The sequence below is a fragment of the Hyperoodon ampullatus genome (assembly GCF_949752795.1).
Source record: "Hyperoodon ampullatus genome assembly, chromosome: 7".
Classification (NCBI taxonomy): domain Eukaryota; kingdom Metazoa; phylum Chordata; class Mammalia; order Artiodactyla; family Ziphiidae; genus Hyperoodon; species Hyperoodon ampullatus.
Window position 1 is genome coordinate 28,997,062 of NC_136920.1, and position 27,331 is coordinate 29,024,392.

Here is a 27,331-nt window from a genome sequence, read left to right on the forward strand (position 1 = left end):
TAATAGAACCATGCCTTCAAAGTTTCCAAAGCAGAATTGTATGGTATTTACCCAAAGAAGTTGTTGAGTATTGGTAGAATAAACATATTTTCAGACAAGCAGGTTCTCAAAAAATATACCATATCTGCCTCCTTTATCAAGAAGTAGTAGAAAGGTTGCTTTATCAAGACAAGGGAGTAAACCAAGAGGAAATCATGGGATCTAGGAAACAGGAGACCCATCACAGAAGAAAAAAGGACATTTTTAGAGATTACCTGATCAGTGTAGCAGAATGAAAGAGCAATTGGTTCAAATTCTAAGGGAAGGATGGAATGTCTCCAACACATGGAAACTGAAAGAAAACCTGGCAGTTTCTTTTAGATGGGGGTATAAGTAGGGACAGGAAATGATTGATATATATTAGTATAATATACTTTTTAAGAATATAATGCTCTTGGTCATTTATTATTACTAGGATAAAGTCTGTGGTATACTCTCCCATGTCTCCTCTAAACTTTGATTTGTCCATCTTAAAATACAGTGTTATTAATATAAATACTGTAAATATTTATTACAATGTTAAAGTACTAAGCATCTATTAAATACATACCATTGTAAATATTCAGAGACTCCCCTGTTATTATAATATGTACCTATAAATTAAGATGAAATCATGACTTCTATAAAAATATTTGCATTGTCCTAAAGTAGAGGCAGTCAAAATAGGTATTCATTGAGTGCTCTCAGGTGCATAGTTCTTTATGAGCTAGAGGAGAATCTTCATGTTAAAATTGCAAAATGGGGCTTCCCTGATGGCGCAGTGGTTGGGAGTCCGCCTGCCTATGCAGGGAGCGCGGGTTCGTGCCCCAGTCCGGGAGGATCCCGTGTGCCACGGAGCGGCTGGGCCCATGGGCCGTGGCCGCTGGGCCTGCGCGTCCGGAGCCTGTGCTCCGCAATGGGAGGGGCTGCGATGGTGAGAGGCCCGCGTACCGCAAAAAAAAAAAAAAAAAAAAAATTGCAAAATGCTTTTTTTAGATGTTTCCATAATTTTGCATAATTATGTCCTTGCATATTGATAATCTGTATAGTAATTGAGAACTCTAAATAGATGGAATACTATGAAGCCTTTATTTTATTTTATTTATTTATCTATTTTTTTTTTTTTTGCTTTTATTACTTATCTTTATTTGAACAGAAATTTTAAATCTTCAGAGGCTCACAAGTCCACTGTCTACTATAGTTTCCCCTAGCTTAGAGACTCTCCTTGGTGCTTTGACGTTGTGGGTTCTGCCTTCACGGGTGTGGTGAATCCATGGCTTAACCCCAGCTGCTTTCACTCATAACTGAGTTGTTAGCAAGACCTCATATGGCCCCATCCTGTCCACTTCACAGCCAACTGATGGTCATGTCCTTGCTCTTTCCAGCTTTTGAGGAGGATGAGGTGTTTGGGCTGAATAGGGTCCAGGGGTACTTCAGGTGGATTGGCAGACCTATTGGAAGCACACTTAAAAACAGAGGTTGGTATAGTGGCTATAATTTTGACATAATTAGCAGTAGTAGGTCCTTTTAAAACATCACTGGATTCTTCTGCCTGGGTAGACACCTGGAAAAGCCTGCCACACAAAATTTCAAAGGGGCTTAATTTAAGCTTGCTTCTGGAATCCACTCTAATCCATAGCTGGGCAACTGGCAAGGCCTTATCCCAAGTGAAGTTAGTCTCGACATACTTTAGCATTGCTCTTTTTTTAAATGTATGATTCATTTTCTCACCTTTTCCTGTTGATTGTAGTCTCAGGATAAATGTAGTTTCTAATCAGTACACAATGCTTTAGACACTTGTTGGGTTATGCTAGAGACAGCAGCCGGTCCATTGTCACTTTGAAGGGTGTTAGACGATCCAAATTAGGGAGTGATTTCCATAATGAGGGCTTTAACTACTTCAGAGATTTTTTTCTGTCCAGGTGGGATATGCTTTCACCCATCCCGAAAAAGGTACAGACACTAACACAGATTTAAAATTTCCTGGGGCTTGGGGAATTTGAGTAAAGTCTATTTTCCATTCCTAAGTGGGGCAAGTTCCTCTATGTTGAGTTCCCATTTGAGGGGACCTGTCATGCAATTCTGAGTGACTTGCTGGATGGCCTTTTGCAGAATAGCCCCAATTGTTATTATTATTTTTTAACATCTTTATTGGAGTATAATTGCTTTACAATGGTGTGTTAGTTTCTGCTGTATAACAAGGTGAATCAGCTATACATATACATATATCCTCATATCTCCTTCCTCTTGCGTCTGCCTACCACCCTCCCTATCGCACCCCTTTAGGTGGACACAAAGCACCGAGCTGATTTCCCTGTGCTATGCGGCTACTTACCACTAGCTATCTATTTTACATTGGTAGTATATGTAAGTCCATGCCACTCTCTCACTTCGTCCCAGCTTACCCTTCCCCCTCCCTGTGTCCTCAAGTCCATTCTCTACATCTGCGTCTTTATTCCTGTCCTGCCCCTAGGTTCTTCAGAACCACTTTTTTTTTTTTTTTAGATTCCATATATATGTGTTAGCATACAGTATTTGTTTTTCTCTTTCTGACTCACTTCACTCTGTATGACAGACTGTGGGTCCATCCACCTCACTACAAATAACTCAATTCTGTTTCTTTTTATGGCTGAGTAATATTCCATTGTATATACGTGCCACACCTTCTTTATCCATTCATCTATCGATGGATGCTTAGGTTACTTCCATGTCCTGGTTATTGTAAATAGAACTGCAGTAAACGTTTTGGTACATGACTCTTTTTGAATTATGGTTTTCTCAGGGTGTATGCCCAGTAGTGGGATTGCTGGGTCATATGGTAGTTCTATTTTTAGTTTTTTAAGGAACCTCCATACTGTTCTCCATAGTAGCTGTATCAATTTACATTCCCACCAACAGTGCAAGAGGGTTCCCTTTTCTCCACAACCTCTCCAGCATTTATCTTTTGTAGATTTTTTGATGATGGCCATTCTGACCAGTGTGAGGTGACACCTCATTGTAGTTTTGATTTTCATTTCTCCAATCATTAGTGATGTTGAGCATTCTTTCATGTGTTTGTTGACAATCTGTATATCTTCTTTGGAGAAATGTCTATTTAGGTCTTCTGCCCATTTTTGGATTGTGTTGTTTCTTTTTTTGATATTGAGCTGCATGAGCTGCTTGGTCAGTTGCTTCATTTGCAAATATTTTCTCCCATTCTGAGGGCTGTCTTTTTGTCTTGTTTGTGCTTTCCTTTGCTGTGCAAAAGCTTTGAAGTTGGGCTTTCCTGGTGGCACAGTGGTTGGGGGTCCGCCTGCCGATGCAGGGGACGCAGGTTCGTGCCCCGGTCCGGGAAGATCCCACATGCCGCAGAGCGGCTGGGCCCGTGAGCCATGGCCGCTGAGCCTGCACGTCCGGAGCCTGTGCTCCGCAACGGGAGAGGCCACAACAGTGAGAGGCCCGCGTACTGCAAAAAAAAAAAAAAAAAAAAAAAAAAAAAAAAAAAAAGCTTTGAAGTTTCATTAGGTCCCATCTGTTTATTTTTGTTTTTATTTCCATTTCTCTTGGAGGTGGGTCAAAAAGGATGTTTTATGGCATAGAGTTTTATGCCTATGTTTTCCTCTAAGAGTTTTATAGTGTCTGGCCTTACATTTCGGTCTTTAATCCATTTTGAGTTTATTTTTGTGTATGATGTTAGGGAGTGTTCTAATTTCATTCTTTTACATGTAGCTGTCCAGTTTTCCCAGCACAACTTACTGAAGAGGCTGTCTTTTCTCCATTGTATATTCTTGCCTCCTTTATCAAAGTTAAGGTGCCCATATGTGCGTGCGTTTATCTCTGGGCTTTCTATCCTGTTCCATTGATCTATATTTCTGTTTTGTGCCTGTACCATACTGTCTTGACTACTGTAGCTTTGTAGTATAGTCTGAAGTCATGGAGCCTGATTCCTCCAGCTCCATTTTTCTTTCTCAAGATTGCTTTGGCTACTCGGGGTCTTTTGTGTTTCCATACAAATAATGAAATTTTTTGTTCTAGTTCTGTGAAAAATTCCATTGGTAGTTTGATGGGGATTACACTGAATCTGCAGATTGCTTTGAGTAGTATAGTCATTTTCACAGTGTTGATTCTTCCAATCCAAGAACATGGTATATCTCTCCATCTGTTTGTATCATGTTTAATTTCTTTCATCAGTGTCTTATAGTTTTCCGCATACAAGTCTTTTGTCTCCTTAGGTAGGTTTATTCCTAGGTATTTTATTCTTTCTGTTGCACTGGTAAATGGGAGTGTTTCCTTAATTTCTGTTTCGGATTTTTCATCATTAATGTATAGGAATGCAAGAGGTTTCTGTGCATTAATTTTGTATCCTGCTACTTTACCAAATTCATTGATTAGCACTAGTAGTTTTCTGGTAGCATCTTTAGGATTCTCTACATATAGTATCATGTAATTTGCAAACAGTGACAGCTTTACTTCTTTCCAATTTGAATTCCTTTTATTTCTTTTTCTTCTCTGATTGCTGTGGCTAAACTTCCAAAACTATGTTGAATAATAGTGGTGAGAGTGGAGAACCTTGTCTTGTGCCTGATCTTAGAGAAAATGGTTTCAGTTTTTCACCACTGAGAATGATGTTGGCTGTGGGTTTGTCATATATGGCCTTTATTATGTTGAGGTAAGTTCCCTCTATGCCTACTTTCTGGAGGGTTTTTATCATAAATGGGTGTTGAGTTTTGTCAAGAGCTTTTTCTGCATCTATTGAGATGATCATATGGTTTTTCTCCTTCAATTTGTTAATATGGTTTATCACATTGATTGATTTGCATATACTGAAGAATCCTTGCATTCCTGGGATAAACCCCACTTGATCATGGTGTATGATCCTTTTAATGTGCTTTTGGATTCTGTTTGCTAGTATTTTGTTGAGGATTTTTGCATCTATGTTCATCAATGATATTGGCCTGTAGTTTTCTTTTTTTATGACACCTTTTTCTGGTTTTGGTATGGTGATGGTAGCCTCATAGAATGAGTTTGGGAGTGTTCCTCCCTCTGCTGTATTTTGGAAGAGTTTGAGAAGGACAGGTATTAGCTATTCTCTAAATGTTTGATAGAATTCACTTGTGAAGTCATCTGTTCCTGATTTTTTGTTTGTTGGAAGATTTTTAATTACAGTCTAAATTTAAGTGCTTGTGATTGGTCTGTTTATATTTTCTATTTCTTCCTGGTTCAGCCTCAGGAGGTTGTGCTTTTCTAAGAATCTGTCCCTTTCTTCCAGGTTGTCCATTTTACTGTCATATAGTTGCTTGTAGTAATCTCTCATGATCCTTTGTATTTCTGCAGTGTCAGTTGTTACTTCTCCTTTTTCGTTTCTAATTCTATTGATTTGAGTCTTCTCCCTCTTTTTCTTGATGAGTCTGGCTAATGATTTGCCAATTTTGTTTATCTTCTCAAAGAACCAGCTTTTAGTTTTATTGATCTTTGCTATCGTTTCCTTCATTTCTTTTTCATTTATTTCTGATCTGATCATTATGATTTCTTTCCTTCTGCTAACTTTGGGTTTTTTGGGTTCTTCTTTGTCTAATTGCTTTAGGTGTAAGGTTGGTTGTTTATTTGAGATGTTTCTTGTTTCTTGAGGTAGGATTGTATTGCTATCAACTTCCCTCTTAGAACTGCTTTCTCTGCATCCTATAGGTTTTGGGTCGTCATGTTTTCATTGTCATTTGTTTCTAGGTATTTTTTTATTTCCTCTTTGATTTCTTCAGTGATCTCTTGGTTATTTAGTAGTGTGTTGTTTAGCCTCCATGTGTTTATATTTTTACAAATTTTTTCCCTATAATTCATATCTAGTCTCATAGTGCTATGATCAGAAAAGATACTTGATGCGATTTCAATTTTCTTAAATTTACCAGGGCTTGATTTGTGGCCCAAGATATGATCTATCCTGGAGAATGTTCCATGAGCACTTGAGAAGAAATTGTATTCTGTTGTTTTTGGATGGAATGTCCTATAAATACCAATTAAGTCCATCTTGTTTAATGTATCATTTAAAGCTTGTGTTTCCTTATTTATTTTCATTTTGGATGATCTGTCCATTGGTGAAAGTGGGATGGTATAAAGTCCCCTACTATTATTGTGTTAGTATCGATTTCCCCTTTTATGGCTGTTAACATTTGTCTTATGTATTGAGGTGCTCCTATGTTGGGTGCATAAATATTTACAATTGTTATATCTTCTTGGATTGATCCCTTGATCATTATGTAGTGTCCTTCTTTGTCTCTTGTAATAGTCTTTATTTAAAGTCCATTTTGTCTGATGAGAATTGCTGCTCCAGCTTTCTTTTGATTTCCATTTCCATGGAATATCTTTTTCCATCTCCTCATTTTCAGTCTTTATGTGTCCCTAGGTCTGAAGTGGGTCTCTTGTAGACAGCAGATATATGGATCTTGTTTTTGTATCCATTCAGCCAGTCTGTGTCTTCTGGTTGGAGCATTTAATCCATTTACATTTAAGGTAATTATTGATATGTATGTTCCTATTACCATTTTCTGAATTGTTTTGGGTTTGTTATTGTAGGTCTTTTCCTTCTCTTGTGTTTCCTGCCTAGAGAAGTTCCTTTAGCATTTGTTGTAAAGCTGGTTTGGTGGTGCTGAATTCTCTTAGCTTTTGCTTTTCTGTAGAAGTTTTAATTTCTCCGTCAAATCTGAATGAGATCCTTGCTGGGTAGAGTAATCTTGGTCGTAGGTTTTTCCCTTCATCACTTTAAATATGTCCTGCCACTCCCTTCTGGCTTGCAGAGTTTCTGCTGAAAGATCAGCTGTTAACCTTATGTGGATTCCCTTGTATGTTATTTGTTTCTTTTCCCTTGCTGCTTTTAATATATTTTCTTTGTATTTTATTTTTGATCGTTTGATTAATATGTGTCTTGGCATGTTTTTCCTTGGATTTATCCTGTATGGGACTGTCTGTGCTTCCTGGACTTGATTGACTATTTCCTTTCCCATATTAGGGAAGTTTTCAACTATAGTCTCTTCAAATATTTTCTCAGCCCCTTTTTTTTTCTCTTCTTCTTCTGGGACCCCTATAATTTGAATGTTGGTGCATTTAATGTTGTCCCAGAGGTCTCTGAGACTCAATTCTTTTCATTCTTTTTTCTTTATTCTGCTCTGTGGTAGTTATTTCCACTATTTTATCTTCCAGGTCACTTATCCATTCTTCTGCCTCAGTTATTCTGCTATTGATTCCTTCTAGAGAATTTTTAATTTCATTTATTGTGTTGTTTATCACTGTTTCTTTGCTCTTTAGTTCTTCTAGGTCCTTGTTAAACTTTTCCTGTGTTTTCTCCATTCTATATCCAAGATTTTGGGTCATTTTTGCTATCATTATTCTGAATTCTTTTTCATGTAGACTGCCTATTTCCTCTTCATTTCTTTGGTCTCGTGGGTGTTTACCTTGCTCCTTCATCTGCCGTGTGTTTCTCTGTCTTCTCATTTTGCTTAACTTACTGTGTTTGGGGTCTCCATTTTACAGGCTGCAGGTTCGTAGTTCCCATTGTTTTTGGTGTGTACCCCCAGTGGGTATGGATCGTTCAGTGACTTGTGTAGGCTTCCTGGTGGAGGGTACTGGCACCTGTGTTCTTGTAGATGAAGCTGGATCTTGTCTTTCTGGTTGGCAGGACCGCATCTGGTGGTGTGTTTTGGGGTTTCTGTGAACTTATTATGATTTTATGCAGCCTCTCTGTAGCGTGCTGGTTATTGAGTGGAGCTGGGTCTTAGCATTGGGATGGAGACCTCTGGGAGAGTTTTCGCCATTGATATTATGTGGGGCTGGGAGGTCTCTTGTGGACCAGTGTCCTGAACGCAAGTACCCCACCTCAGAGACTCAGACCTGACACCTAGCTGGAGCACCAAGACCCTGTCAGCCACAGGGCTCAGAAGAAAAGTGAGGAGAAAAAAAAGAAAGAGAGAGAGAGAGAGAGAAAATAATAATAAAATAAAGTTATTAAAAATTTTTTTTAATGTTTAATAAAAAAGTAATAAAAAAAAGAAAGAAAGAAAGAAGAGAGGGTTTCCCTGGTGGTGCAGTGGTTGAGAGTCTGCCTGCCGATGCAGGGGACGTGGGTTCGTGCCCCGGTACGGGAGGATCCCACATGCCATGGAGTGGCTGGGCCCATGAGCCATGGCCACTGAGCCTACGCGTCCGGAGCCTGTGCTCCGCAATGGGAGAGGCCACAACAGTGAGAGGCCCATGTTCCGCAAAAAAAAAAAAAAAAAAAAAAGAAAGAAAGAAAGAAGAGAGCAACCAAACCAAAAAACAAATCTACCAATGATAACAAGAGCTAGAAACTATACTAAAAAAAAGAAAACAAAAAAGAAAACAGACAGAGCCCTAGGGCGAATGGTAAAAGCAAAGCTATACAGACAAAATCACACAAAGAAGCATACACATACACACTTAGAAAAAGGAAAAAAAAATATATATATATATAAAAGGAAGAGAGCATCCAGATCAATTAACAAATCTACCAATGATAATAAGCTCTAAATACTAAACTAAGATAAACATAAACCAGAAACAAATTAGATGCAGAAAGCAAACCCCAAGTCTACAGTTCCTCCCATAGTCCACTGATTCAATTTTGGGATGATTTGTTGTCTATTCAGGTGTTCCACAAATGCAAGGTACATCAAGTTGACTGTGGAGATTCAATCTGCTGCTCCTGAGGCTGCTGGGAGAACTTTCCCTTTCTCTTCTTTGTTCGCACAGCTCCTGGGGTTCAGCTTTGGATTTCGCCTCGCCTCTGCGTGTGGGTTGCCTGAGGGCATCTGCTCCTGCCCAGACAGGACAGGGTTAAAGTAGCAGCTGATTAGGGGGCTGTGGGTCCCTCAGGCTGGAGGGAGGGAGGGGTACGGAATACCGGGTGAGCCTGCGGTGGCAGAGGCCAGCGTGACATTGCAACAGCCTGAGGCGTGCCGTGTGTTCTCCCAGGGAAGTTGTCCCTGGATCACGGGACCCTGGCCGTAGCGGGCTGCACAGGCTCCCGGGAGGGGAGGTGTGGAGAGTGACCTGTGCTTGCACACAGGCTTCTTGGTGGCTGCAGCAGCAGCCTTAGTGTTTCATGCCAGTCTCTGGTGTCTGTGCTGATAGCCACGGCTCGTGCCCGTCTCTGGAGCTCGTTTAGGTGGTGCTCTGAATCCCCTCTCCTCGCGCACCCCAAAACAATGGTCTCTTGTCTCTTCGGTAGCTCCATACTTTTCCCGGACTCCCTCCTGGCTAGCTGTGGTGCACTAGCCCCCTTCAGGCTGTGTTCACACAGCCAACCCCAGTCCTCTCCCTGGGATCTGACCTCTGAAGCCTGAGCCTCAGCTCCCAGCCCCCACCCGCCCCAGTGGGTCAGCAGACAAGCCTCTCAGGCTGGTGAGTGCTGGTCGGCACCGATCCTCTGTGCGGGAATCTCTCCACTTTGCCCTCTGCACCCCTGTTGCTGCACTCTCCTCCGTGGCTCCGAATCTTCCCCCCTGCCCCGTCTCCGCCAGTGAAGGGCCTTCCTAGTGTGTGGAAACTTTTCCTCCTTCACAGCTCCCTCCCAGAGGTGCACGTCCCATCCCTATTCTTTAGTCTCTGTTTTTTTTTTTTCTTTTGCCCTACCCAGGTACGTGTGGAGTTTCTTGCCTTTTGGGGAAGTCTGAGGTCTTCTGCCAGCATTCAGTAGGTGTTCTGTAGGAGCTGTTCTGTAGGTGTATTTTTGATGTATTTGTAGGGAGGAAGGTGTTCTCCATGTCTTATTCCTCTGCCATCTTGAAAGTCCCCTAGGCCTATGAAGCCTTTAAAATGAGATAGATCTATATATAATGATATGGAAATTAAGCAAGATACATTATTCATATTTTTAGAAAAGCAGATTGCAGAACAACATGGTATGTATGATGTGGTTTCATCTCTATTTAAAAAGCTATATTTTATGTACTTGTATGCTTATAGATAATTTCTGGAAGGATACACAAGAAACTACTAGAGTGGTTACCTCTGGGGAGGAGAGCTGGAAAAACAGTAGAGGAAAACTTTGCTTTTTCTTTCTATCCTTTGTGTGGCTTGGATGTTTACCCTGAATGTACTTAGCTTTAATAATGATAAACAAATGAACATAAAAATTTCAGATATATTAGACATGTAGGGAGAGTTCTTACTATTTGTCCTTTTACAGAAGTTTACTTGGATTATCAGCAGACACTGAAGAAACCTAATAATACTGGTGACACTGATTTAATTGCTTTTAAACCCTTGTCTTAGAAAACAGTAGTATTTTTACCCTTTAAAGGTTTTTTGGGAACAGGAGAGGGGAGTGTGGTGGTGATTATATAATAAGTTAATTTATGAAGTAATAAGTTAATATAGTAAATATTGAAGTTCTACTAAAAAAGTGTTAATTTGAAATTAAAAATTTAAATTGTATTTAAGAGTTTTCTAGCCAATTAATTTCTGAAATAAACAGATGTGGAAAATACGTTCTGTGGTAGATAAAAATTTTTAGTAGGGTTAGGCTGGATTGTGCTACATTTCATATTTTTCAGTGCTGTAGTTTATATTACTTTTTCAGTACATTAAAACTTATGCAGTGAAACTGAATAATGGCAATGTTTTTATACCCTTTTATAGCCATTTCTTTTTCATAACCTCCCCCTATTTCCTGTTCACTAAACTATAAGCACCTTTCTGTTAATTTATGAAAATTATTGTTGAGGTAGCACATTATCACTGATCTGTATGGCACTTTCAGCATGTTAGAATCAAAGGTCCAAGCAACATAAAACACATCAAAATTCATTAATGTGGTATTGATTATTTTTTGGATAATTAATTTTATTGCAGACCCTTGAAAGAGATAATGAGCTGCAAAGGGAGAAGGTGAAAGAAAATGAAGAAAAGTTCCTTAGTCTTCAAAACAAGCATGAGAAATCACTAGAAACTTGGGAAAAGCATGTAGGTTTATTAAATAGTAAAATATTAAAATATTTGAAGTAGTAGACATTTAAAATAACTATTAAATGCTAAGAAAATATTGCAAAAATAATATAGGAATGAAGTCAGACACATTGTCTTCTTGTACTTATATTTCTAAGAAGTGAATGTTTTTAAAGCTAATTTAATAAAATTTTCTGTAATGCTTTCGTGCATGAAAAACCATACATATATGTGTGTATTTATGTATATTTTGTATGACTTTTCGTATGTGACAAATAAAAATTAATTTTCCTTTTCACAAAACCATTGATAGTGTTTTAGTAAATGATTATCATAAAGAATTATATAGGTCTTATTGTTAGCTGATCTCTTCAGCCTTCCTCAGCAGTTTTGTTGACTTGTATTAAAGCCATGTTTAGAACATATATACAGTAGTTGGGTTCTATAGTATTAACATTTTATCATGAGAATTGTTATATTATAAACATGACTATTTCCTTAAAGCACACTCTTTATTTTACATTAAATTTTAATTTCAGTGAAGTAGATAATAAAAGTGAAAAGTGATGTAAATTAAAGTTGTGAAATATAAGGTTCACTTTTAAGACTGGTGAACCCCCAAGTCGATTACTCTACTTTATTATCTATTTTTATTGCCTTCAATTCTTTTAAAAGAACTAAAAAAAATAGAAGGTAATTATTTAAGAGTTTATGAAAGCTATATTTTGGGTAAGTAAGATTATATTTTAAACTATTATACTAATTATAATATATAATTCTAATACTATACTAATATATTTTATAATAATATATATATGCATACTATTCTGTAGATGATTTTGTTTGATATAAATTGTTATGTAAGTAATTCTTCATTTTTTGATCCATTTGCAGCTAACATGTTCTCTTAATCTGTATTTTGAAGAGATCAAATCTTCACTGATGAATTTGATAAGCATTACCTAATTCTCAAAAAATATTTTGTAATTAATTGTATCAGAATACTATAAAATGCTTAGTGGACCCTAAATAGGTAAAGTTTGTCATTAAGCAACAAGCATAGTAATTTTCATTTTAGCTTCAGCTAATTTACCTTGCACCCCAACACTTCCTTCTCATTTCTACGGCTTAAAAGATCATGGAAATAGTACTGTCAGGATAAGGAAACTATGAAGTAAAAAGAGAATATAAACTTGAATATGCCAGCCACACCAAAAAGAATTAGTTGAGATAAGAGAAAATTAAGCATTTATTTTTCCTAGTGATATTTCAAGTATGTCCCTCCCCCAAGAAAAAAAAGTCAATTGAATTAAGAAAATAAGCATTCAGCTTCACTGGTGAGGCCACAGTCTATAATTTAGATAAAATTGGTTTTGTCTTAGTATTTTTAGCATCTACAATCATTTCACTTCCATATGATTTCATACTAAACAGAACATAGGTAAATTTCTAAAAAGCTGCTTTGGTTCTATAGGAGTTTTCTTGAATGGGAGGTCAGATCTAATCTTTAATTGTATTTCTATCTTGATATAAGTTTTTCACCATTCTTGAGTGAAGGACAATTATAATGTTGCTACTGAGATTGGATCAAGATGGGTTTTTAAAAATCATTAAAAGATACTGGCAAAAATAAGATGAAATCATATACTGCTGTTTAAAAAAAATAAACAGTGAAAACACTGTACAAATTAAACAGTGAATATTACTAGATAATATATTTAAAACTCATTGAGATGTCTTAAAGAACATGGTATGTGTATCTTTTTATTTGGCTAGTTATACAGCCAATGGTTGTGTATAGATAAAAAGATAATAAATGGGGATGTTGAGAAATTATTTAGGGAAAGGGGGTATCAAAAAAGGAATTCAATTCACAACATATGTTGAGCATCTGTTATGTGTTAGGCACTATTCTAGGTGCTGGATTTTCAAAGATGCCTAAAAAACAAAGATTTTTAAAGAGCTCACACTCTCAAAAGACAGGTAATTATTAAGTTAACCACAATAGTGTTGAGTGTTTTTAGTAGTGTTAACATTAGTATTAACAAATTACTATGAAAGCACAAAATAAATCATATTGTTTAACTAGGCTGGAGAAAGTTTTAGAGAAAAGATGACACTAGAATTTGGACTTGAAAGATGAATAGGGTTTCACCAGGCAGAAGGTGCCTGCTTCCTATACTTCCCATTCCACTCTGTGGGTATTCCATTTAAGAAAGGGAAAAATGATGGAGGCATGAAACTGCATTCTCAAGGATGATGAATAGTCTGATCTAGAATGTGATGGTGGAAATTAGGTTGAGATCACCTTCTGAAGAGTTCTTTACTAAGGAAGTTGAATTTTATAAGTAATGGGAAGCCATTGAGATTTTTTAAGCAGAAAAGTGACATAGATCTGCATTTTAGAAAAATAACTCTTGCAACAGTATGGAGAATGGCGTTATGGAAAGAGATCAGTAAGAAGAATGTTGCAAATAATCTAACCACGAGCCTATGAGGGTGTAAATTAGGGCAACAGTAGTGAGAACAGAGAAGAGGGATAGATACAGGAAGCATTTTGGAGGTAGAATTAGCAGGATTAGTGACATTTTATGTATAATGGATTTTAGAAGGAAAAGGAGTAAACTGTGATTCTGAGATTAATATAATGAGCAGAATAATAATGTCACTAATTGACATAAGGAATGTGAAAGGAGAAGCACATTTGGTGGATGAAAATGAGTTTAATTTGGGAACTGATGAATTTATGGTGACGGCAGGACATCTGACTTGAAATGTATATCATGCATTTGGAAACGTGAATCTAATCTTAGGAGAGAGGTTGGGAGATGAGATATAGATTTAAGACTTATTAGCATAAAGATGAAATTTGAGGGTATGATAAGGTCATCTGTGGAAGGAGTGGTAGACTTGAAGAGAAGGCTAAAGAAGAAAGAGCATTGGGGAACACCAACATTTTGCGAGTGGTTAGTGTGTGTATATTGGGGCAGGAGGGGAGAGGGAGCCTGATAAGAATGGTGAGAAAGGTAGAAGGATAAAGAGAGAGTAGTACCATGAAAATGAAGAAAAGAGGCTATTTCAAGAATAAGTAGTCAACATAGTCGAGCTACAGTGCTGTTAAATGGTGTGAAACTTGGAACAAGTCCTTTGGCTAATTTGCAGGTGATAGCTGAGAAGAATAATCAGTAGAACAATGAGGGCAGAAGTCGGTTGTTAAGGAGTGGTGAGAGATTAGAATTTGAAAGTAGTAAGAGTGGACTTTATTTTAAGAAGTAAGAGAGGGCCTCCCTGGTGGCGCAGTGGTTGAGAGTCCGCCTGCCGATGCAGGGGATACGGGTTCGTGCCCCGGTCCGGGAGGATCCCATGTGCCGCGGAGCGGCTGGGCCCGTGGGCCATGGCCGCTGAGCCTGCGCATCCGGAGCCTGTGCTCAGCAACGGGAGAGGCCACAACAGTGAGAGGCCCGCGTACCACAAAAAAATAAATAAATAAATAAATAAAAAAAAAAAAAAAAAAAAAAAAGAAGTAAGAGAGAGAGTAATTGAGTCAAGGAGAAAAAAGTTAGGAACGTGACAAGAGCATATTTGTGGGCTGAAAACATGATGGTATAGTGGGAAAGACTGAGACTAGGCAGGAGAGAAGAGATCTTTGCTAGAGCTAAGCTCTAAGGGAGACGGGAGTGACTTCCCTGACGGTCTAGTGGTTAAGACTTCACCTTCCAATGCAGGGGTGCGGGTTCGATATCTGGTCGGGGAGCAGATCCCACATGCCTCGCGGCCAGAGAAACCCAAAACATAAAACAGAGGCAATATTGTAACAAATTCAATAAAGACTTTAAAAATGGTCCACATCAAAAAAATCTTTTTAAAAAGGGGGGGCAGGGGGAGACAGGAGAGGATGGGATAGAGAGCACTTGTGGAATTTTTGGTCATTTAAAATTAAGAGAAACTTTTGTAATATTTTATGACAAAAAGGTATTTTTCTCTTCAATGGAACTTACTTTGTCTTACATTTGAGGTTCCTATGAAGGAGAACCCCCCCCAAGAAAAAGATTATGAAATTTTATAGCCAGTAAAAGCCCAGTGTGTAGATGTAAGTATTAGGCTGAAGAGTCAGTTTCTATTGTACTGCTTAGTGCTCAGTATTCTTCATCTAATTGAGGTAAAATCTGTATATCTAATTTGCAACAAGAAAATAAAACTTTAAGAAAGCAATGAAGTGGTAACTTTTATAGAATTTTTATGATTAAAAATAAATTAATTTTTCATTTGTAACAAGAGGTAGTTTAATCTAGTACTTGAAAGCACAACCCCTAGACTTAGCCTTGGATTTGAATCTTGACTGCCACTTTATATCTACATGATCTTGGGCAAGTTACTTAAACGTCTGTGAGCCTCACATTTCTCGCCTGTAAATTGGAGACTAAAAATACCTCACAGGATTTTTATGAGTATGAAATTATATTTATTAAGTACTCAGCACAATTCAATAAATGGTAGCTTTTAATATTAGTAATTACTTTGGGAATGTTTTCATTTTTTACTATTTCCAAAGACTTGTGTTAATAAAGTATTTTTATACAAAATAAATTTATATACGTGTTCATTTTGGTTAAATGTTATATTAGGTTGAAGAACTTAATGGAGAAATTAATGAGATTAAAAATGAGTTATCATCACTTAAAGAAACTCATGCTAAGTTACAAGAACATTATGACGAATTATGCGATCAGAAAAAGTTTGAGGAAGACAAGAAGTTTCAGGTAAAATTCAAGTATGTTGGGGGTATAAGCTCTTAAAGAAATTAGGACCATCACTGATGATTTTCTCCATGCTTCATATTTTCCGTTTCTCAACTTTTAAAAATTCGTATACATTGTACATTGTACATAGTACATTGACCTTGTATACTTTTACCTTTTCTTTTTCCTTTTACCTTTTTAATTAACTTATTATTGTAGTAGGTTTTTTTGGTTGGACTTTGGAGTTTTCTATGTATATGATTATGTCATCTGAGAATTTAAGGCAGATAAATTTTACTTCTTTTTCTGCTCTGTATACATTTTATTTTTTTCCTCAACTTATTGCCCTATCTAGGACTCTTTAGTACAGTGTTAAATAAAAGTTGTAAGAGTTGACATGCTTGCCTTACTTCTCATCTTAGATGGAGAGTGTTTAATCTTTCATCATTTCATATTATGTTAGCCACAGATTTTTTTGTATATGCTCTTTGTTAGGTTGAGGAAGTTTCCTTCTATTCCTAGTTTGCTGAGTTTTTTTGTTTTTTTTTTCGCTGAGTTTTTATCATGAATGAATTTTTATCATGAGTGGGTATTAAAGTTTGTCAAATGCTTTTTCGGTATCTATTGAGATCATATTTTTTTTCTTTATTCTGTTAATGTGTCAGTATTAACCAATTAATTACATTAATTAATTTCTAAATTTACCTTGGATTCCTGGGATATGTATTATCCTTTTTATATATGGCTAGATTTGATTTGCTAATGCTATGTTAGGGGTTTTGAATTGATGAGGAATATTGATATGTAAGTTTTGTTTTTTCTTTGCATTCTTTTGGTCTGTTTTTTGTATCAGAGTAATACTGGCCATATAAATTGAGTTGGAATGTGTTCTTTCCTCCTGAAAGAGTATTGTGTAGAACTAGTGTTACTTACTAAATATTATGTACAATTCATTGGTGACGCTATCTAGGCTTTTTCTTTGTGGGAATTTTTTTTTTTTTTTTGCGGTATGCGGGCCTCCCACTGTTGTGGCCTCTCCCGTTGTGGAGCACAGGCTCCGGATGCGCAGGCTCAGCGGCCATGGCTCACGGGCCCAGCCGCTCCGCAGCATGTGGGATCTTCCCGGACCAGGGCACGAACCCGTGTCCCCTGCATCGGCAGGTGGACTCTCAACCACTGTGCCACCAGGGAAGCCCTGAATCTCTGCTTTTAATTTTTGGAAGGTATATACTGAGGAGTGGCACCAAGTGATTCCCACCTCTTGGTGTTCATGTTCTTTTGTAATACCCTCCATTGAGTGTGAGTTGGATTTAGTAACTTGCTTCTAGTTAATAGACTATAGCAGAAGTGATGCAATGTTACAATACTTCTGAGATTAGGTTAGAAGAAGACGGTGGTTTCTGTGAGAGTGTGGGTGAACACGCTCTCTGTCTCTCAGTCTGTGTCTGTCTCTCCGCCTCTCTCTCTTTCTCTCTGAGCCGTGTAATGAAGTCCCAGCTATTCTGCCAGAGAGGCCACATAGTGAAGAGGGGCTCTGGAGGTTGAAAGGCCACATAAAAGAGAACTGAGGCACTCCTCCACCCGACAGCCCCCACAGCTGCTAGCCACGGGAGTGAGCCTTCTTAGAAACAGAACCTCCAGCTCCAGTTAAAGTTTTTCACACGACAGACAGCTTGACTAGACCCTCTTGAGAGACCCGGGTCAGAACCAGCAAGCCAAGCCATTCCTAAGTTCCTGACCCATCGAAACTATGGGATAATAAATGTTTGCTGTTATAAACCACCAAATTTGAGGTATTTGTTATACAGCAATGGATAACTCTTAAAGTGGTTGACCCCAGAACAACTCGAGGGTTAGGGGCACCAACCCTCGGAGCAGTCAAACATCTGTGTATAACTTATAGTTGGCCCTTCATATACGCGGTTCCTCCACATCGATGGTTCAGCATCCACAGATTCAACCAACTGCAGATGTGTAGTGCTGTAGTATTTACTATTGAAGAAAACCTGTGTATAATTGGACCTGTGCGGTTCAAAGCCATGTTGTTCAAGGGTCAACTCTGTAAGTACCCTTCTAGGGTTTCACAGCTAATAGGTACTGAAACAGGATTTGAACCTATATTTATCCAACTCCAAAGCTCCTGGTAACTACCATACTATTTTTCTCCATCTCCTTTGCAAACTTCTCCTTTGCAAGTTTCCCTTCCCCTGCCTCTCCCTTGGGGATTTTCATTAGCATTTTATTCTTTATTCTCTTTCTTCTTAAAATATACTCTTAATCAGTCTTATCAACTTGTATGTCTTCAGCTGCCCTCTCTCTGCCAGTGATTTTCAAATCTACATTTCCAGCTCAGTTTTCTCTAAAAGTTCCAGTTCTATACATCTAAATGTTCATTAGACATCTCCCACCTTTTTGTCTTACTAACTCTTCAAACTCAAGAGATTTTTTAAAAAATTTATTTTTTAATTTTTTGGCTGCGTTGGGTCTTCGATGCCACACACGGGCTTTTCTCTAGTTGGGGTGAGCAGGGGCTACTCCACCTTGCAGTGCACGGGCTTCTCATTGCAGTGGCTTCTGTTGTTGCAGAGCATGGGTCCTAGGGGCATGGGCTTCAGTAGTTGTGGTGTGTGGGCTCAGTAGTTTGTGGCTCATGGGCTCTAGAGTGCAGGCTCGGTAGTTGTGGTGCACAGGCTCAGTTGCTCCGTGGCATGTGGGATCTTCCCGGACCACGGATGGAACGCGTGTCCCTTGCATTGGCAGGCAGATTCTTAACCACTGCGCCTCCAGGAAAGTCCCATCAAGAGATTTAAAATGAACTCGTGATATTTTTCTCTAAACCTCCTACTCCTGTTTTCTAGCTCAGTAAATAACACCCACCAGTCACCTAGGTACCTAATCCAAACTCTGCAAATTAGTCTCGACTCTCCTCTCAGTTTTCATAGCCAATCATTCAACAGTTGATATTAGCTTAATAAATAATTCATGAATCTATTTAGGCTTTTCATCTTTGCTGATATCACCTGGACTACTGTGGCATTCTTACGATGCATCTCTCTGCCTCATGTTGTTTCCCCTTATTAATTCAGTGTTTTCAGACTTCTAAGTGCAGCCTATTAGTGATACATGGAAATCAGTTTGGTGGTTTCGTGACTGGCATTCCTTCTAAAAATGAAATAAAATAATGTAACATAGAAAACATTAGAATGTATCTCATTGAGTTGGTGTTACTTGGTATGCTCATTGTGTTGTAAAACATATTTATTTCTTATTGCAGGTTTTAAACAGTGAAGTTTGGAAAACATTACTCTAATCCATTCTTTATACTGCAGCCAGAGTGGTCTTTCCAATCAGCTCATATTAATCACCTTGTCTAAATCCTTCAGTGACTTCTCATTGACTTCCTGGTAGAGTTGGAACTCCTATTGGGCCCTTAACGACCTAGGCCTAGTTCAAGCCTCATTTCTCTCCATTCTTCTCCCAGCATCTAAGCTCAAGCTGAAGTAAATCCCAAGTAGTTCCACAAAGCAAAACTACATGAAAAGACTATAATTTTGTTTGCTTTTAACATCTGTGAATGCCATTTGTTCTCCCTGGAGTGCCTCCTTATCCCCATCTATATTAAAATTGCCTGTCATTTCTTTTACTATCTTCCCCAGTGGACCATAAGTTTTTTGAGGATAGGGACTATATTTTGTTCATCATTGTATCCCAAAGCCTAGTGCAGTGCTTCCATGTAATACGTGCTCAATATTTAGGGGGAATAAAAAGGTGTTGAATTGATTCACTATTTTAAAGATACATAAAAATACCAAACACTCAGAACAGTTTGCCTGCCATGACTACTTTGCTTTTAATAAAGGAGTGGTTCTTAATATGTGTTATTATATAATAATGTGGAATGCATGTTTGAAAACATCTAAGGCTCTCCATTTTATTTAAATATGATAGACTATACAAAATGAACTTACAGTGATCTTGTTACAAAGAACAGTATATTAAATTTAGTCAAAAAATCATTTGGCTTTCAAATAGAAATTGCTGGATGGTTGAACTGAAATATAGATTCCACTTTCATTAGCAAAGTTTGTTCAAATGTTTTACACTTTTTAACAATCTGTTTTTACATTAAAGGAATCTTTTCTATTTTACACTAGAACCTTCCAGAAGTAAATACTGAAATGTCAGTGGAAAAATCAGAAAACACCATCATACAGAAATATAATTCCAGGCAAGAAGTAAGGGAAGAAAATACTGAGAGTTGTTGTTTAGATACTGAATACAGAGAAAAGGAGGAAAAGAAAGAAGCCCCATTTATAGAAGAAATCACTATAGGTAATGAAGGTAACCTAAAGTTATATTGATATTTTCTAATTTTTATATTGATCATTGTAGGGGAATATCAATTACAGTCTTTGCTTTGAGGACCTAGTAGTATAATTGGAGAAATACTTTTCCATTTGTATGTGTTTTAACAAAAGTACTTGTATGTCTTTTGAGCTATTCTTCAATAGAGTCAATATTAGGGGGAAAAATACATTTTTGCTTTCCCTTCTCATCACTTATTCATTGGCTTTTTGCATTCTGGTTTCTGCCTTCACTGATTAGCCAAGAATGAGCTACCAATAACCTTTTGATGACCAGACTCCAGAGCACTTTTCTTAGTTCAAATGACCGTTCTGTAACCACTGAAAAATTGACTGATTCGTCCATATTGAAAAAGAGTGGTTTAAAGAAGGTAGTTTGAAGGTTGTTCAAACCTAGGCTGAACAACCACTTGGTGGAGATGTTGTAGAGAGAATGATTGGATTAAAAAGACCCTTCATGCCCTAAATTTGTAGTCCAGATTATTGTAACTATACTGAAAATTTGAAATCTGTGGTTAAAACCCAGATGAATAAAATTAATATCTTAAGTAGATATTGTATATATTTTGCCCAAAAATATTCCAAATTTTAAAAATATTTACAAGGTAGTGAGTAAGAAAGTGATGATTATTAGCCTTGAAGAAACCAGCTAGCAATTTCTGCATCTAGGTAGTAAGAGAAACTACAGTATGACCGTTAGAGTAAATTAATTTTTATCTAATCAGCTGTGTTTATATGGAATTGTACCGTATGTCCAAAAGGAAGCAGCAGACTAGAGAAATAACCATTTTGTAATGCCCTCAACTTAGTTGTTTTTAAACCAAAAATACTTTCGCTGTTATGAAATAAAAATTTAGTGTGAATAGAGTCGAACATTTTAGCATGCTTATTAAAGGGAACTCAATATTTACATAAAATTGGTGTCATTATATTTGTGTAATACCTTGCCAGTGAAATATTTAAAGCTAAATATGTTTTTATAAAAATAGTTAACATGCATCTTATAAAAGCAGGCTTTTGTGTATAACCCTAAAATTTACTGTGTTCTCATTATAACAGACTTACAACCTTTTGAAAAAAGCCCCAAGAAGAAAATTAATACTATTGTACCTCAGAATGAAAATCAAAGTGAAATCTCCCTAAGCAAAACCCTCGGCATAGAAAAAGAATTAATTAGTCAAGGACAAACCTTGGATGTTACTGACTTTACAAAAGTGGTTACTACAGAAATACAAGACAAGGTGGACTTGGAAAAAGATAATGGGTGTACAGAATTTAAATCACCAAATATTTCTTTTTTAGTGGCAGATATATCAATAGAAAGAGAAAAGATACATCCAGAAAGAACTGAAGGATTAGATCATCACCATGCAGATGTACACCTGGGGGTTGAAAATAACAGAACAGCATTTAACAGTATTTTAGATGAGATGGCTTGCAGTACAAATCATAAAAAAGATGTTTCTGAAGATGAACCATTCAAACAATTCAGATTGCTTCCAGGGACTCAAGAAAATGACACGGAGAAGGAAATTACAAATAGTTGCCAAACCAAAGCAGATTGGGATTCATCTCTAGATGTAAAAAGGAATCTTGTCCAGTGTCAGAAATATAGTTTACCGGATTCAAGTAATGTTATGTTAGATGATAAACAATGTAAAATAAGACAAATACAACTGTTAAATAAAAAAAGTGAATGTAGCATATTGCCATTTAAAGAAATTTCAGATTTTCAGCAAGTTGGTGATGACACTTCAGAGCAACCTGAACTAACTATTCCCTGTGATATAGCAATCAACCACCCCATTTCTTCTGCTGTTTTCAGTGACAATTTGAACGTACTTTTAAAGAATTCAGATAAAACTGTTAATATTATGCCTATGTTGGTGACACCCAACTCAAGCCCTGTGAAAAGAACTATATATAGGAAAAATGTGAATGATATGCATAACAGTCAAGTTAAGAACTGTTTGGGGTATCTAGAAAACAGTATGACTGTTTCCCATCTTCAGATTAACAATGAGAATATAGATGCGTCACAAGCCAAAGATATGAAAACTGCTATTCATGTGAAAACTTCCACAGAAATACAGTTTTCCAGTAAAGAGAGTCAGATTGATGAGAATCAGATAACTGAAGTAAAAAAAATTGACCTCTTCCCTAATGAAAGACAACATACATTGTTAAATAGTACAGAGAAAACAGAGTCATTAAATGACATTGTTTCAGGAAAAATTTACAGTGAAGGACGGCTGGAAGAATCATGTCCATTTCACATAAAGCCATCTGGAGATTTAGTAAACAGAAGTGGAAGGTCAGCCTTTGATCTTTCAACTTCAGATAAAAAAACTGAGAAAACCCTAGTATATGTGAATTTTTTAGACCCCAGTTCCTGGCCAAAAGTAAATGAAATTGAAAGTCAAACAGTGAGCACTTCAACATCTAGCATTCCTTTGTTGCTGAAGAAGAGACCAATAGGTCTATTAGAAAACAAAAAGATGGTTTCGTTGACACCTTGTAAAAATGTTGGTGTGGATGATGACAGGAAGGATAGTGGACCAGGTAAGAAAATAAGGGTTATGTTTTAATTCTTTTAAAATTTGTATTTCTACTTATTATTCTTGGTAAAAATTTTTTACCAAGATTGTTTAAAATGAAAATTTATTTATATTACTATATATATGTTTTTTTTGGCCTAAACCTAAAAGACTCCCTATATGTATTGATATGTATGTAAAGTAGGAAAAGTTTTATTTAAATGGAAGTGGACTTATTTTCACCTAAATCTGAGCCAGTATTATCAACATGTACAGAGGTCAATTGCATTTTGGAAATTAAAAAAAAAAATCCTTTCATTATCAGAGAACTGAAAATAGCAAAAGCAACCGCAAGTCTGGGTCATTAATTTTAGGAACATCTACCTAATCCAAGTCTCTTTTTTTACTTTCTAGAGCAAATGCAGTGAAGTTGTTGATATGGCTTCTGCCAGTGTTATGTTTACTCCTTTTCTTTCTATACTAAAAAAACCCCAAAACCAAAAAACATACAAAAACAAAAAACCTTCTCTCAGAACTGTTTTAGTTTCTCTCCTATGTTGTCACTTTCTTCTCCCAATTTTTTCCTTCTTTCCTTAATTTTTCTATTTTTATCTGTCCCTTCAGCACCACAAATCTAGCTTTGTTCTTTTATTTTGCAAGTAATAGTGAGGTGTAACATTAATACCTTTCATATCATTGATATTTATCATTGTTTGAAACACTTTAAATTGAATCACTTAATAATTATATGCCTGTATTAATACATTCCAATATTAAATAGTTCAGATAGTGGAGACTGTCTTACTCTTTCAAACCACCACATGAAATAACAATGTGCAAGTTTTGCTTTAAAAATCCTCCAGGAAAAGGGAGCTCTCTTGCACTGTTGGTGGGAGTGTAAATTGATACAGCCACTATGGAGAACAGTATGGAGGTTCCTTAAAAAACTAAAAATAGAACTACCATATGACCCAGCAGTCCCACTACTGGGCATATACCCTGAGAAAACCATAATTCAGAAAGAGTCATGTACCACAATGTTCATTGCAGCACTATTTACAATAGCCAGGACGTGGAAGCAACCTAAGTATCCATCAACAGATGAATAGATAAAGAAGTTGTGGCACATATATACAATGGAATATTACTCAGCCATAAAAAGAAACGAAATTGTTATTTGTAGTGAGGTGGATGGACCTAGAGTCTGTCATACAGAGTGAAGTAAGTCAGAAAAACAAATACCGTATGCTAACACATATATATGGAATCTTAAAAAAAAAAAATGGTTCTGAAGAACCTAGGGGCAGGACAGGAATAAAGATGCAGACGTAGATAACGGACTTGAGGACATGGGGAGGGGGAAGGGTAAGCTGAGACGAAGTGAGAGAGTGGCATGGACATATATACACTACCAAATGTAAGACAGCTAGCTAGTAGGAAGCAGCCACATAGCACAGGGAGATCAGCTCGGTGCTTTGTGTCCACCTAGAGGGGTGGGATAGGGAGGGAGGGAGGGAGACACAAGAGGGAGGGGATATGGGGATATATGTATACGTATAGCAGATAAACTTTGTTATACAGCAGCAACTAACGCAACAATGTAAAGCAATTATACTCCAATAAAGATGTTTAAAAAAAAAAAACACACCAAAGTATAGGAAACTTGGGAAGTTATAACAAAAGAAACTTAAATGGATTGCAGTTTACCTAAAATTTAGATCATTCTTAAAATAATCAGAAACAAAAGATTATAAAACAATTTTTTTAATCCTCCAGAATTAAAAAAAAATAGGGAGGGAGGTAAATGGATGAAATATGTGACTTAATATTGAAGTACTGAAGGTGGGTGATGAGTACATTGACATTCATACTCTTTCATGTATTTGAAAATTTTAATATTGAAGATATTTTAACATAGAGATATACTACATAACATATATAGGTGCTGTATAAATGTAACTTAAAAATAACTATTGTTTCAGAAGTATGATCATGATAAAAATGTTTATTTTGCTAATAGCAATCTCATAGTTAAAGTTGTTGAGGTTGTTGAAGACAGTTAGATTTAACGGGAACTTTGCCTGTTTAACAATATGCGTTTAGACCCAGTGAAGAAATATAGATTACAAGGAAAGCTTTACATGGCCTTCTGACTTAACAGGCTTCTTTTAAAAAGGAAATTGAGAAACTTTTAAAAAGAAAATGTGGGAATTAAAAGCAAAATAAGTATATCTTGTTTACTGACATGAATGGAGAAGTAATATAGGGGAAAATAGAAAACACCAAAACACTGTAAAATCTCACTTCACAAACTGTAATTTTCCTGATATAATAAAATGTATTAAACTTCAGATTCCATTAATTTTGTCTGTCAAATGCTGTGGTTAAGTTTAATGCTGTTAGTCAGTGGACTGGTCTAACATATACCGTTTTCTCACAAGTCGTTTCTTCTAAATTAAATCTCAATGATATAAATTAGGATGGAAGGAGAGATGACTAAAATTCTACAGAAATTCATCTTGTAAAATACTCAAACTTATAAAAGATACTCCTAAATGTCTTTTAACCTTACATGTTTCTCTAAATCATTGTTATCTATTTATTAACACTACTAGATAGCCCTTTGTTGGATTTTTTTATCATGGCCAATTTTTTAAATATATTTTACAAATCTGACTTTCAGTTGGTTCAGACTTTTCCCTTTGAATTGGTAAGATGTTCACTATATAAATGTCTATATGTGTAGGCAGTGCAGTAACCAGGGGAATAAGGATAACATTTTAAGGTATGTTATATTGCTTTAGAAGATATTTATACCATGTCACTAATTTTAATGTGAAATCAGCAGGTTTTAGAAAGTAGCAATAAAAATGTTTTCTGAAATGAAACGCCTAATGTAAGAGCAAAGTTTATGGAAACAAGTGTTCAAAGTGAGAAGAAAATAGAAATTGTTACTTTTTAAATACAAAGCATAGGATCAGAGAAAAACAAGTTTAGTCACTAAAATGAGCGCCTGGAGAATAAAATTCAGTTGTCATTTCCTCTTTGTCAACCAGATACTACCAGCATTAACAGAGTTGCTGACATTTTGAATAACTCGAATATCCATCCAGATCCCAGGGGACAGCCCAGTGAAGAGAGGAATGCAATTGCAAAGACTTTTTGTGATTCTTCTTTTCCCACAGAACATGTAAGTCAATTAAAAATATTGCGGAGCAGACCTTAGTGAGCTAATTCTACAGATATGTGTAGAACTGTGTGCATCTGGATGCTTTAAGACCTAACTGATCTTCAAAATAATATCAAGAGGGCAACATGGCACCATTTTTCACAATTAAGTTTGATGGAAAACAGCAGGAAAAAGTCACAGTGTATAAATCAAATAGATATAATCCAGCCTGTTTTGGGAAGGACAGTGTGAGGTAGTGTATTATGTACTTATATTTTTTAGTCACCTAAGTTTAGGAATAGTGGCATTTGAGCATTTATTTATTTATTTAAACTACTAAAAAAATAGTTCTCATTTGAGCATTTAAAATTTTAATAAAAGATGCCTTAAACAATCTAATCAATAGAGTTCAGTTGTTTTTAATAGTGCTTAAGTTAATTTATATTATTTTGGGAAACTGACTATTGCAAAGGAAGAATGTCTATTTTAAATTATTTCAATTAAAACACAGTATGTGAAAGGATCAAATATTCATAAATATATCAAGTATGGATATAAATATTAAGCAAAGTATTTGTAGAGATTATATGGCTCCAAGAGTCCATATGTCATATGAAAAGCAAGTAACTACAACTGACAGATTTTTTTTTTGGAAAATTTGTAAGTTTTTTAACTTAGTGTGTAAAACTTTAGTGCAAAAAAGGCTGTATTAAAAAAAAAAGGCTGTATTGTTCAAAGTCTAAAAAACAATTACAGGTATAACTGCTAAAAGGTAACCTAAAAAGTTTAGGAAAAATGACCAAAAAAAAACTGCATAGTCATTGTATATTTTAAATTTTAGAGATGCACATTAAACAACTTTTCCTTTAGCACATCTAAAGTGAAAATTATAATACTAACACAGCCTTAACAAGTAATAGGTTCTAACAGTACATTTAATTTCCATTTTTAAATTGGAGAAACCTCAAGATAGCATAACTCTCCCTTTGGGAAAGTTGAAACTAAAATCAGGATTTACCTTTTCCACCTTTGCATAATTGAGCACAGAAACAAATAGTTTCAGCTTGATGTTCAAGTGTACAATCTTTAAACTATGGTAACTAAAGCACAGTGGGCCGGGCACTGGGAAATCTAAGTTCTGACCTTGGCTAATTGGATAAGTCATAGAATCAAAGCAAAAGCAAAAAGAAGCTTGAGTATCAAAGCTGGACACCCATTCTAATTGGGTTGAATACATAATACTTCTAAGATAATTGTCCTGTTTTCAAACAGGGTATGATGGAACATTTCCCATCTCCCTTTCAAGCCCATTTTTATAATAAACCCAATAAGGGAAGTTCTTTGTATCTGATTCCTAATGCCTTTTCTGTTAATTAATGTTGTTAAGAATTTATATTTATAGAATTTAAAACTTTTTCATAGAAATATTCCCACAACAGTCCTACATTTTTAAAAACAGATGAGGCAGTGAAACAAATGTGAAGTAATTTTCCAGTCATTAGGAACACAGTCTGCAGTGGACTTTGACTAGGTATCTTGGCTTAGTTGCATGCTACATAACCTTCTCAATTT

At 36.3% G+C, this 27,331-nt stretch overlaps 1 protein-coding gene across 1 annotated transcript in view; it reads left to right on the forward strand.

Moving 5' to 3' along the window:
- CCDC73 (coiled-coil domain containing 73) overlaps positions 1-27,331 on the forward strand; it is a gene marked incomplete at both ends in the record, with an annotated part of 100,671 nt that overhangs the window by 69,828 nt on the left and 3,512 nt on the right. Inside the window, 5 exons of the mRNA XM_079707917.1 lie at positions 10,858-10,968; positions 15,576-15,710; positions 19,844-20,030; positions 21,113-22,615; positions 25,647-25,780. Coding sequence (XP_079564043.1) covers positions 10,858-10,968; positions 15,576-15,710; positions 19,844-20,030; positions 21,113-22,615; positions 25,647-25,780 — 2,070 coding nt within the window. The remainder of the gene's footprint in view (positions 1-10,857; positions 10,969-15,575; positions 15,711-19,843; positions 20,031-21,112; positions 22,616-25,646; positions 25,781-27,331) is intronic.